This window comes from Tauraco erythrolophus, chromosome 13 (assembly GCF_009769465.1).
Source record: "Tauraco erythrolophus isolate bTauEry1 chromosome 13, bTauEry1.pri, whole genome shotgun sequence".
NCBI lineage: Eukaryota > Metazoa > Chordata > Aves > Musophagiformes > Musophagidae > Tauraco > Tauraco erythrolophus.
In genome coordinates, this window is record NC_141477.1 from 7163158 (window position 1) to 7179769 (window position 16612).

Genomic DNA, 16612 nt, shown 5'->3' on the forward strand with positions numbered 1-16612 from the left:
GCCCCAAATTGAATCGATCTGTATCGATACGGCTTTGCTGCCTTACTGCCCATCAGGGGAAGCGTGTTGGTGCTTCCCTGCTCCAGCCGCACGTCCGAGGTCTGGTGCATCGGTAAGGCAGCACCTGCAGCTGCCTCAGGTGCCTGGCTGCTCCCCGCCAATGCCTCTGTTATCTAACGGAGCTTTTCCAGTGAGATCTGGGACTTTTTGAGGCAGTATGTCTAGATTCATTTGGGGAATTTTTCAGCAGCCTGAGAAAAACATCTCTTCTGGGTTGTTTTTTTTTCCTCTCCCTTTCCCTGGATCGAGCAGTGAAATTTAGTATTAGTCGTGTTCAGGATGAATTTCCTCTTCAGTTTGTTTTCTTTCTTTATTCATGCCTCTTCTCTAAACTAAGGAAAGAAGCAACAACAACAAAAAAACAATATGCATCAGAAGACATGAAAATTTCGTTGCTCTTGTGTTTGATAAATATTTATACAGATACTAGCAACTGCAGTAGTAAGAGTGGAAGATACTTTAAAATGACATGATTCATTCTGGCACGCTCTGAAGTCGGTGGGAGTACCATTGTCGATCTGATGTGTGTTGTATGGGCTCTGCGGCTTGTCTCTTTATGAGTCGCTGTTAATTGGTACTTGAAATCTTGTGTAGGAGCTGATGCAGTGCTGGTGCATTGTACTGGTTCCACTAGTGAAGAGGAGCGGAGCTTTGAAGTGGCTCGAGGCTAAAAATAGATAACCATGTTAACCAGGCAATTGCTTTTTTGTGTCAGGTGTATTATGTGCATGAGTTCACTTAACTTTTGCAGAGTCTTGGCTTTTACCAACTTTGGAGTCTGCAAGTGCAATGCTGAATTTCTGTATCAACCACCACTGTGGTGTTTTGGGTTTGGGTGTTTTTTGTTTGTTTTTTTTCTCTTTTTCTTCTTGGTTTGTGGATTTCTGCAGGTGACTGGGAGCTGTCTCCTGTTTCTGGATGAGATGAAGATGAGTTTGAAGGGGTTGAGGGAATAGAAGAGCAAATGCTGTTTGGGGAAATAGGCCTAACATTAGGAACCAGGGTTTGCTGCAAAGGGAGGGTGAGGGAAGCACACTCAGGACCTCCCAAAACCTCACCTGCACTGATATCTGCTGCCTACCTGGTGGGGATTTTTGCAGTACTCGGGGCATATCAGATCGAGGTATGGGAAAGATGCCTGGTTAAGTGAAACTGGAGCAGAATTAAGCAGGGATTTTGTCAGGGCTCTGTCTTTGAAGAGTGAATCTTCAGTCATACGTTATCTCAAAGAACATGTGTTTTCTAAATACACAAAGGGACCGAGGATGTAAAGATCATGGAATTGATTAGGAGTTGGCTTTGAAGTGTCTGACAGCAATTGTAGAGTGTCCATGGTGACAGGAGCAGCGGATGAAAAAGGATGGAAAAACCAAACCCACAGGCGGGTTGAGTTTGGTACTGGGCACTGCAGGGAGAGTTTTGAATTGTGTTTCCCAAAAAGCTGTGATTTACACCAGAGATGTGTGTGCACTTGTGTCTGCTTTCAAGATGAAAAGCCAGGCAGGTTACCAAAAGGCCATGAAGGTGGGTATTTATCATGTCATGGCTACAGCGTGTGTAATGCAAGGGTTCCTCCCGGGATGCGCAAGGAGGGGGACGCAAACGTAAGGAGCAGAGGAAGCTTTTTAATGAATTTGTTTATGAAGATGGATTGAGGCAGCCTGCCGGGCAGCCCGCCGTGACTTGGAGCTCTGAGCAGCTCCTATAAATAGACCCTGGAAGGCAGTGAGCGGATCCTTCGTGGGCTTTCCAGTTAATTGTGAGAGATGAACCTTCGCAGCAGCAGCTGCTAAAAATAGCTTGGAGTGTGCCAGTGCTCTGCCTGATCCCTGGCTTCTAATTACCTTCAGGAGTGGGCAGGCAGGTGGTCCCTGGAGGCACCTGCAGCCTCCCCCCCTGCCCAGCCGGAGCAGCAGCAAGTCCCTGGGGGAAAAGCAAAGATGCTCTTCTTTTGGTGCACACCTTACTGATACCCAGCAGCTCTTTCTCGCTATGGTTTCCCTTAAGCTCACAGATTCATAGATTCATAGATTTCTAGGTTGGAAAAGACCTTAGAGATCATCCAGTCCAACCGTCCCTAATCCCCATTAAACCATATCGCTAAGTAGATCATCCACCCTATTCTTAAACACATCCAGGGATGGGGACTCAACCACCTCTCTGGGCAGCCTATTCCAGTGGCTGACAACCCTTTCAGAGAAGAAATACTTCCTAACATCCAACCTGAATCTCCCCTGACTAAGCTTATACCTATTTCCTCTTGTTCTATCACCCAACACTAATGTAAAGAGCCCTTCCCCTACCTCCCCACCATCGTTTCTCAAGTATTTGTAGGCTGTAATCAGGTCTCCTCTCAGCCTCCTCTTCTCCAGGCTAAACAGCCCCAACTCCCTCAGCCGCTCCCCATAAGTTTTATTTTCCAGCCCCTTGACCAGTTTAGTCGCCCTTCTCTGGACTCACTCCATATCTCTTAAAGCGAGGGGCCCAAAACTGGACACAATATTCCAGGTGCGGCCTCACCAGTGCCGAGTACAGGGGCAGGATCACTTCCCTATTCCTGCTGGTCACACTATTCTTGATACACTTGATAGACTTCAGCCTTCAGCTGTTTTGTGGGAGCGGGGCAAGGGCTCGGGTGAGCTGCTGGTGCTGATGAGCCTTTGTGTGGGGGTATTCTAAGTAATGGGGTGACACGTGGGCTGTGTTGCCGGGGGCTCGCGGTGACGCTGCCTGTCTCTCTGCCCAGACTCACTACGCGGTGCGGGACACCACCGTGCTCTGTACGGACGAAGCCATCGACGCCCTCACCGCCACGATCGAGTGCGAGCAGCCGCAGCCCGACCTCTACAAGTGAGTTGACAGAGGCCAATCTCCCTGCAGACACCTGAGCACCATCGCTTGGGGGATCTAATAAGTTACAGCTCAGGAAAAAGAAGAATATTTTCTTTTCACCAGAGACTGAAAGGTTTCTTGAGGCAGTGATAAGCTGCCAGGCTTCTTCCACACGAGGATGGCAAAGTTGGTGCTGTGCTTCTTCAGGGCTTGGTTTCTTTACAGCAAAACTTCCCTGGTGCAACCCTCGTCGTGGTGTAATGAGCAATTTTATCTCAGTTCAGCTGTAGTAATGGTCCCTGTGCCCGTTCTCGGGCCACTCTACCTCCCAAGTAAAATGTATTGGGCTGAACAACTTCCAGGAGTGAGCGGTCTTTGTGGTTAAGCCCCTTGAAGGAGGTTTGCTGGGGTGTGTTGCGCTCTGTAACAGGGACATGCTGAGGTGTGTAGGCACGGTCAGGTACTGCTGTTCTGCTGGAGGGTGACAGCTGGTGCGTGGCTTCTCCCTGTCCCAAGCGCAACCACCCCTCTGAATGGACTCATCTCTGTGTTTGTTTCCATCTCCTGCCAAGGACTTTTTTTTAATATGTTTCTAGTAGCTCTTTATAATGTTAGTGTGCTTATAATACAAGTTTCTCATACTTTTATTGCAGATTTGTTGGAAGAATTATCATTTACGGAAGCAACCAAGAGCCCGTAGCCAGGTTGGTCTTGCAGCCATCTTGCTGGTCCTCCTCAGAGTGGTTGGGCATCTACATCAGATTTCAAGGGTCTGAACTTGTTCTGCCATTGTTAGGAATCCCCCATTAAATTTAGAACTTTGAGCACCAAGAATAGTCTGTGTAATATGAAATGGAAATACGAGTATATAAAGAGGAAGACAAGCCTAGGTGATCTTTAAGGGCCCTTCCAACCCAAACCATCCTATGAAACTCAAGCAATGCCCAATTTAACATGCAAATCAAGTAATCAGATCTAGAGAACATCTCTTTAGCTTTATAATCTATCTCTGGGTCTAAGTGATGAAGTTTGAGTGTTCTTTGAGTGATGTAATGTTATTACTTCTTTCACATTTAGGTCTTTGGGTCCTGAAAACCTATTGCTGAAAGGTGCTACCCTCAAAAATACCAAGAAGATTTATGGTGAATAGTTATTATTTTATTTATTTAAGTAGTTCTGGTAAATAATAGCAGATGTAGATATTCATCACTAAATCCGGAGAGGGAAGATACTTCTCTACAGCCTGTCTTCCTGGGCTGCACAGTTACATTTGGTATGTGAGCTGATTGCAAAGTTGACAGGGTGAGATTAGGAGATCCTGGTTATGCCTGTGATGCTGCCAAGCTGTGCAGGTTGTGTTAATACACCTCAGCAAGCTCTTCATTATGCCTGAGATAGGAAGAACAGGGAGTTGTTCCCAAATCCTTTGAAAACACGTGCTAGGATCACAATCCCAGCTGCTAGTGACTGAGGGTGACAGCTGTTACGGAAGACTGATGTTTTTTCTGACTGTATGTGATCCATAGGCTCCTGCTTAGTGTTCTGGGATACATTACATTATTTAGCAGCCTCGGAGGTTACTGTAGTTGAACCGTCCTTGGGTAATGCCTCTTTCTTCGATTGGGATTGGAATTTCATATAAACACTGATGCCCCTTATGGCTAAGTGCAAGCTGGGTCCCTTCTGGGCTGCGAGTCCCTTATGAGCCCTGCTTTAATACCCTGTAGGAGTTGCAGTCTACACTGGAATGGAAACGAAAATGGCTTTGAACTACCAAGGGAAATCTCAGAAACGGTCTGCTGTAGAAAAGTGAGTATTCATAGTCAGCAAAAAAATGGGTTAAAAGCTGTTGTGTTTTTTTCCTGGATGACTTGTACAGAAATAATCCCCTAATCTGCCACCTTTTGTTTCAGATGCTCTCTGCATAGAAAAATCTGTATATTTGATTAAGCATATCTTTCAAGAAGCTGCATCATTTAGTAGCTTTTTTACTTAAAAACAAAATTAAGAAATGTTAAAACATATGAACTGACCCTGAATATCAGCACTGTCAAAAGCACTTGTTCTGTAGTTCCCTCCTTAAAAGTAAGGAAGTCTTGTTGCTGCTTATTTGCACACGATTTTCTGTATAAAAATAGCTGCAGGAATTTAAAAAAGAAACCTATTTTTCAGATCTATCAACGCTTTCTTGATAGTGTATTTGTGCATCCTATTGAGCAAGGCCACTGTGTGCACGACTCTGAAGTACGTCTGGCAGAGTAATCCCTTTAATGATGAGCCTTGGTACAACGAAAAGACTAAAAAAGAGAGAGAGACGTTCAAGGTAAGTGGATTTGTATTTCAGCACCTCCTCCAGCTTTATTTATTCTGACGGTTTTATTTAATTGGATAGTGTCTGCTGCCAGCCCTGTGAGTCCTGTTTGCTCGCAGGAATTGCTGTTGTTTCCTTCAGTCTTTCCTGCCACACTTGTGCACGGCGATGCTTGCACAGAGCGGGGCAAAGCATAGATAAATACGATACATTATAGAAATGCAGCAGCTGATTTAACCTGGATCCTTATCTGAACTCGAGGGATCTTTCAGCTTTGAGTAGGTAAACTTAAATTGAGGCCACATCAACGGGCTTCTTAAACTTGCCAAGACGCAGGCAGCCAAGCCTGAAAGAGTGAGCCTAAGTGTGTGGAAATCGGTTGTTTAATGGATTGTGGAGTAGGATTTATAGGGATGTCAAGGCCTCGGTTGTACCCTCGCCATAGCTCGACTGGTCTCAAGCCACTTGCTCCTTGTTTCTAGTTACCCGAGAGCAGAACCTCTAGCTGTATATTCTTAAGAGGAGTATTCTTGAATAAATCATCGTTCTGGTCACTGTGAAGCAGTGAGATGTGCTCTTGTGTTCTACCTTTTTGTCTGCAGAAGACAGTGGGATTTTCTGCATCAGAGGAAAATGGAATCTGGCCCTGTATCTTAGCTGTATTCATTTTCAGGTTGTTTTTTGCTATTTAACCTTAGAAGAAAAGCTGTCTAAAACCCCAGAGATGTTGCAGTAACCTGCCCCTCAGTTACACCTGACGGGCTCAGACGTCATCTTGTTCTCTTCTTCCCGTTGCAGGTCTTGCGGATGTTCACGGACTTCTTGTCGTTTATGGTCCTCTTCAATTTTATTATCCCAGTCTCCATGTATGTTACAGTAGAGATGCAAAAGTTCTTGGGCTCCTTCTTCATCTCTTGGGACAAGGAGATGTACGACGAAGAAATAAAAGAGGGAGCGTTGGTGAACACCTCGGACCTGAACGAAGAGCTCGGGCAGGTCAGAATATGGTCTGTCTGCATCTGCTTGGATGAAAATGTAGATGCAAACATCCTCCCTGATAGGAACCCTTGTTGCAGCAGTCCCTCACGGTCCCCTCAGGGCAGAGCTTCAGCCAGTTTGGTGGCACTTTCCATTTAATGTGATTCCACTCGCTCTGCGAAACAGATAAGGTTATAAATAGTGCATGAAAGAGCAGGAATTGGGTCACGCCAATTGTTTCCATATTGGGGAATATCAGACGCAGCGCTCTGCCTGTCAGGGTGGTTTGCTTTCACTGCTTCGATGAAAAATTAAAAATCCTCTGTCTCTCTTTGAGGATTAATGAAAATGTTCACCCCATTGTCTCTCTGGGCAGGCAACGCCCGTGCAGCCACGCTGCTGCTGGCTTTGCTGGGGCAATTAGACAGCTCAGGTGTCCCTTTCTTATCTGCACCAGCAGAGACTGAGTGGAGGGTATGTATAGTGCCTCCTGCTTTTTATTTTGCTTTAAATAAAAAACAAAAAATGTTTGGAGTAGCAATTAACTAATTTAAATACAGCACCAAAATGAAAATCCCCCAAAGGAGGCAGCAGACCTGCAGCAGCAGCTGTATAAGCGTTAGAGCTATATAGCAAAGGACCCAATAAAGAGGATGAGGGGCAAAAAAGACCCTGGAAACAGATTTTAAGTCTTCAGAGCTGCCTCCTGCCACCAATCCAAAACCACTGAAAACCAAAAGAGCTGCTCTGAGGAGTGAAGTAATAAAACTACACAGTGGTGTAACTCCCATGGGGCACCTGCATCTTTTAGGGGGCCAGGTTAGGACAGCAGATGCACTAAAATGCCCCAGCCTCTTCAGTTTTGGGGGTCTCATTTCCTGGCACGTGGGGCTGGGGTGCAGCGAGGCAGCCTGCTTGCTTGCTTCCAGGTGGAGTACATCTTCACGGACAAAACCGGGACCCTGACGGAGAACAGCATGGAGTTCATCGAGTGCTGCATAGATGGGCACAAGTACAAAGACCGCGTTTCGGAGGTGGACGGCTTCTCTCAGACCGACGGACCCCAAAAATGTTGTGGCAAAGCAGAAAAGGTAAGAAATCTGTGTGTTGATGACTTAAGGTTTTGTGGTCAGCTCCTGGCTGGGTGAATACAGCAGAAGCCGGGAGGGGGTGTTGATTTTTTTTTTTTTTTTTTTTAATTTAAACTATGCATGCACAAAAATCATGAGCAAGCGCCGCGAGGCGGGCTGGGTGCACGGCGCCGAGCTGGTAACGAGCCCTCCCTCGCCCCTGCCTAGAGCCGTGAGGAGCTGTTCCTGCGAGCCCTCTGCCTCTGCCACACCGTCCAGATCAAGGAAGCAGACCAGGTGGATGGGCTGATAGGACACCCAGAACGCAAATACACCTACATCTCCTCTTCCCCAGATGAAATTGCTTTGGTGAAAGGCGCAGAAAAGTAAGAATATGAAGACGTTGGGTTTTTTAATTCCCTCTCTCTGGTGGGAGGGAGGTGAGGGTTATCTGAAGGTGATAGACCCCCTTTTCCCAGTCAAGACTGCAGCTCTCTCTGGGAAGCATGTTGCTCTGCAAAGGGTCTTCCCCGAGCAGCTTCTCAGGAGGCCGTGGTTCACCTTCACTGCTGAGAGCAGCCCTGAGGTGCTGCAGTGCCCGGCCGGGTCAGAGGCTCCTTTGCTGGAGCCCCCATGGCCACAGTGTGTTTTAATCCCCAACAAATGGAGACCAGTTACTGTGTGTGTATTGCAACCAAATTGCTTGCTTGGTGTGCTGTGGCAAAACAATAGGATGGGTTACTTTTGTCAAACCCATGTTTGAATCCTGCTGAAGATGCTCAAGGCCAGGTTGGGTGAGTCTTTGAGCAACCTGGTCTAGTAGAAGGTGTTCCTGCCCGTGGCGGGGGGATGGGAGCTAGGGGATCTTTAAGATCTCCTCCAACCCAAACCTTTCTATGATTCTGTGCTATTGCCAGCCCCTAGGTGTTAGAGGCTGTTGCAGCTGTAGATTCTTGCTCATGGCTTGTAAATCTGCCAGAGACCCAGAGGACTGTGTCCAGAGGCTCTCAGCGTCTGTGTGCTGGATTGCCCAGCTCTCGAGGTCCTGGAAGCAATGCCAGAATGTCATAGCAGGCTCTGCATGGAGCAAGCAAACACCTAGCTGAGCTTTTTGGCTCGGGCTTGCTAACTTCTTTGCTCTCCTCTGCAGTACAGAAGGTGAAACGAGAACGTTGTTAATGTATAACATGTGCCAAAGGGTGTTTTCAATGTTGTTCTGTCCTTTTGTTTATTGACAGGTATGGTTTCACTTTTCTAGGACTTGAAAACGATTTCATGAAAATACGAAACCAAAAGAATGAGACTGAAATGTAAGTGCTGCGGGGGCTGCGGAGGAGCGGCGCTGCCCGTGCTGCACCGGCTCCTGCCCGCCTCGGTCGGGTTTGGTCAGTGCGGCCAACCTGGCGAGGTCGAAGCTGTTCCACGAGGGCTGTCAGACCATGCTGACCTGCCCCAAAACTCTTGTCCCTTTTACAAAACGCAGCACAGCAAAGGACTGGCTTGTAAAAATCTGCTGGCAGTTTCAGTGAGGTCTAAATTCAGGTCCCTTGAGTGCCTGCAATGCCTTGCATGCATCCCTCATCCGCGCCCCGCTGTGTGGATGACTCCTGGGATTCACGAGGTGGTTGGTGACCCTACAGACAGTGCCTGGGCCTCACAGTGAGATACTGTGAGCCTAAACTACACAATATGGCTCCCTTCCCTGTAACTTTTTTTCCCCTCCCGAACTGAAAATAATTAGATTTTACCCTGTGGTCATAGCGTGGGGGACAGCTGAGAATCCCTGAGCTGTCTTTGCAAGCAAGTTTCACTTCTCACTCCCCTTACGGTGAAACTTCTTGTTTAGAAACTTCTGATTGAAACGGCAGAGCCGATGTCGCTGCCTGCGGCATGTGATGCCCCGCTGCCCGCAGAGCCCCTGCCCAGCCTGGGGCTCGGGGCACTGGTGAGCACCCACCGCCTCAGCCTCGGGCTCAGAGCAGCACTGGAGGCTTCATTTTACTCTGTTTTCTTGTGCAGTAGCTGTAAAAAGTACATGGCCCAGTGGGTGCTGCCACTTGTAGGGTGTATTGATTTCTGCAGCTCATTGTTAGTGATTTTCTGTCTTAAATAGTTATTTTTCTTTTACTGAGTCTAAGCTTTTTTTTTTAAGGTACCAACTTCTCCACGTGTTGAACTTTGATCCTGTCCGTCGCCGTATGAGTGTCATTGTGAGAACCACCACAGGTACAGTCAAAACACATTTCTGTATTCCCATTCTTGTATGCACAAATGTGAAACACATCCTCTTTATTCCTGTAGCAGAGAGGCTAAGCTACTTGGTTTTCTAAGCCGGTCTCATTAAATTCTGTACTGGATCTGGTTGGGATGGAGTTAATTTTCTCCGTAGCAGCCTTTAGGGGACCAGCAGCAGATAAAGGCAGAGCTGGAGCACCTTTCCTATACAGACAGACTGAGAGAGTTGGGATTGTTCAGCCTGAAGAAAAGAAGGCTCCGGGAAGACCTTCTAGCTGCCTTCCAGTTCCTAAAGGGGCTACAAGAAAGCTGGAGAGGGGCTTTTTACAAGGGTATGTAGTGATAGGACAAGGGGCAATGGCTTTAAACTGAAAGAGGGGAGATTTAGATTAGATCTAAGGAAGAAATTCTACACTGTGAGGGTGGTGAAACACTGGAACAGGTTGCCCAGAGAAGTTGTGGCTGCCCCATCCCTGGAGGTGTTGAAGGCCAGGCTGGATGAGGCTTTGAGCAACCTGGTGTAGTGGAGGGTGTCCCTGCCATGGCGGGGGGGTTGGAACTAGATGATCTTTAAGGTCCCTTCCAACCCAAACCGTTCTATGATGGGTGGGGACAGTGACCCATGGAGAGTGCCCTGCTTGCCTTGTTCCAGCCCGGTGGTACAAGTACGAAGTCGGGGAAGATCTGAGACCTTCCCCTGAGTGGGATGGGTTTTCACAGGGATAGTAGACAAAAATTCAGAGGTCACCACCCTTCTCAAATGTCAGTCCTGTAAGGTATGGGATGCTGGCTTTACCCTTCCTGAAAAGTTTGCCAAGACTTCTAAACAGGTAAAAATAAACTGCTTTGGCAGCCTGTTGCAGAAAGCTGGCTCAGATGCAGGTAGGGACACCCGATGTCCCAGCCCGAGGCCAAACAAGGTTTTGCACAGGTTAGTGTAAAGGCACTTTTCTTTAGTCCAGCCAGGTTTCCTCCCTCTGCATCACCTTCTGGCTATTGAAGCTGTCAAGTCTTTCTGCAGCTTGTGAATGTGATAAACTATTTATAATTTGCTTTTAGGGAAGTTGCTTCTCTTCTGCAAAGGAGCAGACTCCTCTATTTTTCCAAGGGTGCAGCAAGAAGAAATCCAACAAACAAAAGTCCACGTGGACCGCAATGCTATGGTGAGCACGTGGATGGAATTTGGCTGGCTCCTGGGGTCAGGAAAGCCTTATTCCAAAAATAGAGATGTGACCTTGCTTTGGAGGGAAGTGTTGAAAATCTGAGTGTCACTTCACGTTGTTTTGAAGCCAGGCTTCTTCCCTTTTCTGTTTCTTTGGCTTCCACTGTTTATTTGACTTTTGATATACTTACATGGTCTCCATCACAGTTGTGTCCGAGCATCTCCCAGGCGAGTTAAAAATGGCAAGAACAGCAGCAGGCACTTTGCTGTGGTGGGAGCAGCGCCTGGTCCCAGGCGTGGGGACACGCGGTCCCCGCTCTCCCTGCTGGATGCACGCCCTCGGCTCTGGTCCTTCTCTTGGTTTCTCTGCCATGTTACGTGCACATAATAAGCATAACCACGTTCACTCTGATGGGAAGAAGTTACTGGCTAAACACAGAGAAATTCATCTTTTGACTCAAGCCACCAAATTGTCCTTGCTGTCGGGGTCAGTACTGACAGAAAGCACTGACGGTGGAGAAAAGCACTAACCCTAAAGTGAGGAGCTGCAGAAAATCTGCGTTTAGGGCACTTCTCCACTTTACTTTCTTTCCCTTCTCCTGCCAGGATGGCTACCGAACGCTCTGCGTGGCATTCAAAGAACTAAGTCAGGAGGAGTTCAACAAAATTGACAGACGGCTTAACGAAGCTAAGATGGCTCTGCAGGACAGGGAGGAAAAGATGGCAAAGGTTTTTGAAGACACGGAAGCAGACATGCACTTGATTGGGGCTACTGCTGTAGAAGACAGGTAAAGAGGTGACCCCAGCACTGACACTGCGGTACCCACAGTTTCTCCTTGACGTTGTGTCGTGGCCCCGACTGACCGTGATGGAGCTGAGCAGCCAGGCAGATGCTGGAAGTGTCCAGGGCAATTAATTACTCTGTGGCACAACCCGTTACACAGTGCCCTAGTTGCTAAAATTGGCTGGTGTAGTAGGAATTGGGATTTATTAATGAAACTACAGAAGTACTCGTGCTTCTGTAAAATGAATTAAGCACGCAGCGTTAATTTGCACATCAAAACAAATTCAGTTTTGCGTGCCGTTACAGTAACTGCGGGTGTAAATTAAATTCTTATTCTTGACTCTTTAAGTCTCACAGTATAATGCAGTGTTTTGGTTTTTTTTTGGGGGGGATTGCTGACTTGGAATCCTTATTCCTGTGGCAGCGATCTCTCCAGCATGGGGAAAAATGAATTAACTTCTCTTGAGCTGGTATTCCCTACCTGCAAAATAGGGGTTATATAGATGAAGTGTGGGCCAACTTGAGGAGTGATGTTTTGCTTCTGCTTGCAGGCTGCAGGAGCAGGCAGCGGAGACGATAGAAGCTCTGCACGCAGCCGGCATGAAGGTCTGGGTGCTGACGGGAGACAAGATGGAAACTGCCAAATCCACCTGCTATGCCTGCAGGCTCTTCCAGACCGGCACCGAGCTGCTGGAGCTGACGGCGAAGACGGTGGGCGAGTGTGAGAGAAAGGAGGATCGGCTCCATGAGCTGCTGCTGGAGTACCATAAAAAGCTGATTCAGGATGTTCCCAAAAACCGAGGAAGCCTGATGAAGAGGTGAGTGAGCAAGAGGACCCAGCGCGTGCACGGTCGGATGCAGGTGCAAAGTTTATGGAGAAACAGGGCCGTGTTGTGGCCCTGGGGACTGGCTACTTGCCGACACTGCGGCTGGCTCCTTCTCTTTGCTCTTCATCTCTAGCATTAGCTGGTTTTGAACTTAATTACACAGTTCCCTTAGCGAAGGGTGCGTGTTAAATCCAAGCTTTTTAAGATTGCTAAGCCCCCCCAGAAGGGATTGGAAGAAGATTAATACAAAAGCAGTTTCTTTCCCGTGACGATGATAGAAGTGGCTACGTTGACTTCTTAACGTCTGATTTTATTTCAAACATGTTCCTTGTTGTGTCCCAGAAGCTGGACGTTGAGTCAAGAATATGGCCTGATTATAGATGGCTCGACGCTGTCGCTGATACTCAACCCTTCTCAGGACTCCAGTTGTAGTAATTACAAAACCATATTTCTACAAATCTGCTTGAAGTGCACTGCAGTCCTCTGCTGCCGGATGGCTCCTTTGCAGAAAGCACAGGTATTTACTCTGCCCTTAACTGTCTGAAGCACGTCATTAGGTGATGAGGTGCACTTTTAATCCATCGACTGGGACTTCAACTGGTCTTTAATCAGCTAGGACTTCTCCAGGCTATGTGTAAGCCTCGCCTGAGCTTCAGAGTGTGATGGAAACACACCAGTCTTCCAAATCTGAATGTAAATCCTTTGTTTAATATGCTCGCAGGAAGCCACAAGCCCAAGCCAATTAGAAATAAACAAAACCCCCCGTTTGTTCTTTTTCCCTTTCCAAATTCGTCAAGTGGAGTCCGTGACTTCCTCACACCAGCTGATGGTATCCAAACCTGATAAGTGGCATTTCTGCCCCACGGGAGCATTTCTGGGAGGGTTTCCTGCCCCCCGAAATGCGTGAGAGGTCTCATCTTTGGAGAGCGGGTTCTGGCAGAAGGGAAAGGGTGGGTTGCTGCTGCTTGGGATTTGTTTTCAAATACTGTCCTTCAGCCCTGTGCAGCTGGATCTTGGCTTTTGCTCTGGTTTGTCACGGTGAAGGAAATAACAAGGGGTTTTATTAATCTGAGCTCTCAAGGTGTTATTTTGCTGCTGTAAAAGCCCAGCTACTTGTCCTGGGGGGCTCCTGCAAGTGGGGCAGGTTTTTCCTGAATTCTTTGTTTCTGCTGCTATCCTTTTTTAAATCTTTTAGATTGTGCGAATGGTGAAGAACACGAAAGGCAGTCCGATAACGCTCTCCATAGGGGATGGTGCTAACGACGTCAGCATGATTTTGGAAGCACACGTTGGAATAGGTGAGGCCCCTGGTAGCACCCGTCTGACACCCGAGACCTGTCTCCTTCTGCTGGGGCTCGATGCTGAGGTGCAGTTGCTGTTTCTGATTGCACGTGGCTAAACGGATCCCACTGAGAAACGTGGAAAGTCTGCTGTTGCTTTCTTTGGAGCCAGGGTTTGGTCCCAGAGAAATGCTTGGGATCATCACATCCTGCTCACCTTTGGTAGTCCCACTGGCTTTCTCAGTGGTAAATGCAGATGGTGTTCAGAAACTCTATGGCCAAATTCAAGGTGGCCAGAAGGAAAAGGTGCGAGCAGCAAACTGCTGGGTGATTACTGGCAGTTGTTGCAAAGGCAGCACAATGAAAATATCAAACTTTATTGGGGCTCTCTGGTCACAGCTGCTGGTAACTCAACACTGGGCACCCACATGTGTTTCCTGGGGGCTTATGCTCAGTTCTTTTGTGTTTGCCCTGTCCATACGACTGACATCGGGCTGGAAACTCTCCTCCTTTCTGCAGATCAATGTCAGAGATACAGGAAATACTGGAGAGTTTTTTAATACTGCTGAAGGACCGATGGAAGAGAAAGGGCAGCCTCTTTCTTTGGGGCTGTTGGAAGCGCCGCAGTGCCCTCTAATGAATGAGGCCCCAGTGCGGTTTGTTTGGATGTGGCTTTTGAGTGAACAAAACTGCCTTTCTCCAGCTCTGTTCTGCGGGGATGTCTTGGGAGGCTGAGTGCTTGCACTGGAATAACTAGGCTGTGTTAGATGCGGGCAAGCCCGTGGGGAAACCAATTCCTTATCTCTTATCAGGTTTGCTTAGATACTCTTCACCACACTCTCTGACGTAGGAACTCTAGACAGCAACCTAAAAATAGCTTAAAAACTCCAGAGGCAGGTCTGTGTGTTGTGGAGCTAAAAATCATGCTGAGTCCTGCAGCACGTTAGTATTTTGCTCTCCTGGGGCACTCAAGAGGGAAATATGGCCTTTGTCGTGCCTTGAGACACACCAAGTGATGGGAGCAAACCTAGTGGGTAGCATCGGTCCAGATTCCAGTCCCTTAGGAATTAACCTCTTGCTGTAGCATTGGTCCAGATTCCAGTCCCTAAGGGATTAACCCCTTGCCACCCTTCTGTCTGCAGGGATAAAAGGCAAAGAAGGACGGCAGGCATCCAGAAACAGCGACTACGCTGTGCCAAAGTTTAAACATTTAAGAAAATTGCTCCTAGCACATGGGCATTTGTACTACGTGAGAATAGCGCACCTTGTACAGTATTTCTTCTATAAGGTAAGGATGCGCGGGCAGCTTATTTCTTTGTTTATAATGTGGGTTTCTTTGACAACAGGAAAAATAGTAAACAGGAAAAAAAACCACCAATGTATAGGTTATTCTGTAGCTCTGTTTTCCTTCCCTAGAGCAGGCCGTGTCTCTGCCATCTGCCTGTAAATCGAAAGCAGTGCTTACAGGGGAATGCGAGCATCGTTTTCTTCCAGTGCCTTCTGCAGATACTAACCACTCATTGGGTTAGTTTTGTGCTTGGTAGAAGACAATACCCTAACTTGTTTGGTATTGTGAGATCAGACACTGGTATCTGATAACAAGAAAAATTATTTGGATTTAGATTGAGAAGTCAAGCGCTTCCCTGCTAACCATTTTTCTTTCATTTCCCTAGAACCTTTGCTTCATTTTACCGCAGTTTTTATACCAGTTCTTCTGTGGATTCTCACAGCAGGTAACTTCCACTAACATGTCTATAAAGCTGGGACAAAAAACAAGAGGCACAATGAGACTTCCTAGGAGAGACTGGGCTTTTGACGTCCTGTCCCTTCCTCTCCTCGCTTTAGAGGACAGTAAGAACCAATCTCATTGCTCAGCACTGTATCTGAAGCATAATATTTTTGAGACCCACAACTTGAAAAGACATCTGCATGCTTTCTTTTCCCATCCACCACCCATAAACATGGAGGGACACCTTCCTAAAATAACAAGAGAGGGGTTTAGCTGGTTTGTCAGCACCTGGTTTTACTACTTCTGCTCCTCCTAAGAGGAAGAAGTTTTCAAAAACTTCCTGATCTTTTCTCCTCTGCTGCATTTCCCTGCATTAAAGGTGTCTCTCAAAAGGAAGAACAGTTTGTTCTCTTGTGACAGCCTTTAAGAAAAGACACATGATGAGTGTCATCAGAGACTTGCTTAGTCCAAGCGAGTGTCAGAGGACAAATCCGTGTGGTGGGTGGGCTCACGTTCTTGGAGACAAGAGCTTTGGCTTTTGTGTCAATTTACTGGCTATTGTGTCTGTTTGGGCTCCAAAGTAACGGTAAGGAAGAGCAAATGATACAAGATGTTCCTCTGCTTGTCTCAACAGAAGCACTTGCTTTTTTTTTTTTTTAAAAAAAGAAGCTATAATTCCTCTAAAACAGTCTAGTCTTTAGAGTCACAGGAGACATCAAGTATATTAATAGAAACAGCAGCACAAGAGCAGCTACAGAAAAGCTGCGATAAGGGCTGTTTAATCACTTTTTTCTGGAGAGTGAGCTGGAGATGAGACCAGCCAGTTACAAAGGTTCCCAGCGGTGGGAGTGGTGTCCTGGCCACGGAGCCTGCAGGTGCTTTACCCCCTCCCTGGCATTGCACGGAGCATGACCCCTGTCAAATGAAACTGTCCTGGGTGGCTATAACAAAGGGATGAATCTGTAGGGTATATATGGTGGCAAGGGCTGGAAACTTTTAATATTTTTGTGGGGAGACTTTTAAAGTGGAATTTCTGTTTCTTTTTATCCCTTCTTCCTCTTTGAAGCCGCTGTATGATGCTGCTTATCTTACCATGTACAACATCTGCTTCACATCACTGCCTATCCTGGCTTACAGCCTCCTGGAGCAGCATATCAACATCGACACGCTGACCTCGGATCCTCAGCTGTACATGTAAGTGGCACTGGACTGGGTAAGCCTCTGCACAACTTGGTTGACCACGGTTTAAGTTTTGTTGGTGCAGGAGGTTCAGCAGGTGCCTCTGTCCCACGTCAGTGGTGGGGTCGCCGTGGACTGCAGGAAAGGCTGTTTCTGTCCTTCCTG

General features: G+C 47.3%; 1 protein-coding gene across 1 annotated transcript in view; it reads left to right on the plus strand.

Annotated features, from left to right (window-relative positions):
* The window catches only part of ATP11C (ATPase phospholipid transporting 11C (ATP11C blood group)), a 48672-nt gene that overhangs the window by 17226 nt on the left and 14834 nt on the right, over positions 1–16612 (plus strand). The window contains exons 7-24 of the mRNA XM_086619829.1: positions 2807–2910; positions 3546–3596; positions 3970–4034; positions 4620–4701; positions 5065–5215; positions 6002–6199; positions 7111–7272; positions 7480–7637; positions 8490–8561; positions 9404–9477; positions 10546–10649; positions 11255–11436; positions 11984–12250; positions 12605–12776; positions 13455–13557; positions 14682–14827; positions 15213–15272; positions 16335–16462. Coding sequence (XP_086475955.1) covers positions 2807–2910; positions 3546–3596; positions 3970–4034; positions 4620–4701; positions 5065–5215; positions 6002–6199; positions 7111–7272; positions 7480–7637; positions 8490–8561; positions 9404–9477; positions 10546–10649; positions 11255–11436; positions 11984–12250; positions 12605–12776; positions 13455–13557; positions 14682–14827; positions 15213–15272; positions 16335–16462 — 2279 coding nt within the window. The remainder of the gene's footprint in view (positions 1–2806; positions 2911–3545; positions 3597–3969; positions 4035–4619; positions 4702–5064; positions 5216–6001; positions 6200–7110; positions 7273–7479; positions 7638–8489; positions 8562–9403; positions 9478–10545; positions 10650–11254; positions 11437–11983; positions 12251–12604; positions 12777–13454; positions 13558–14681; positions 14828–15212; positions 15273–16334; positions 16463–16612) is intronic.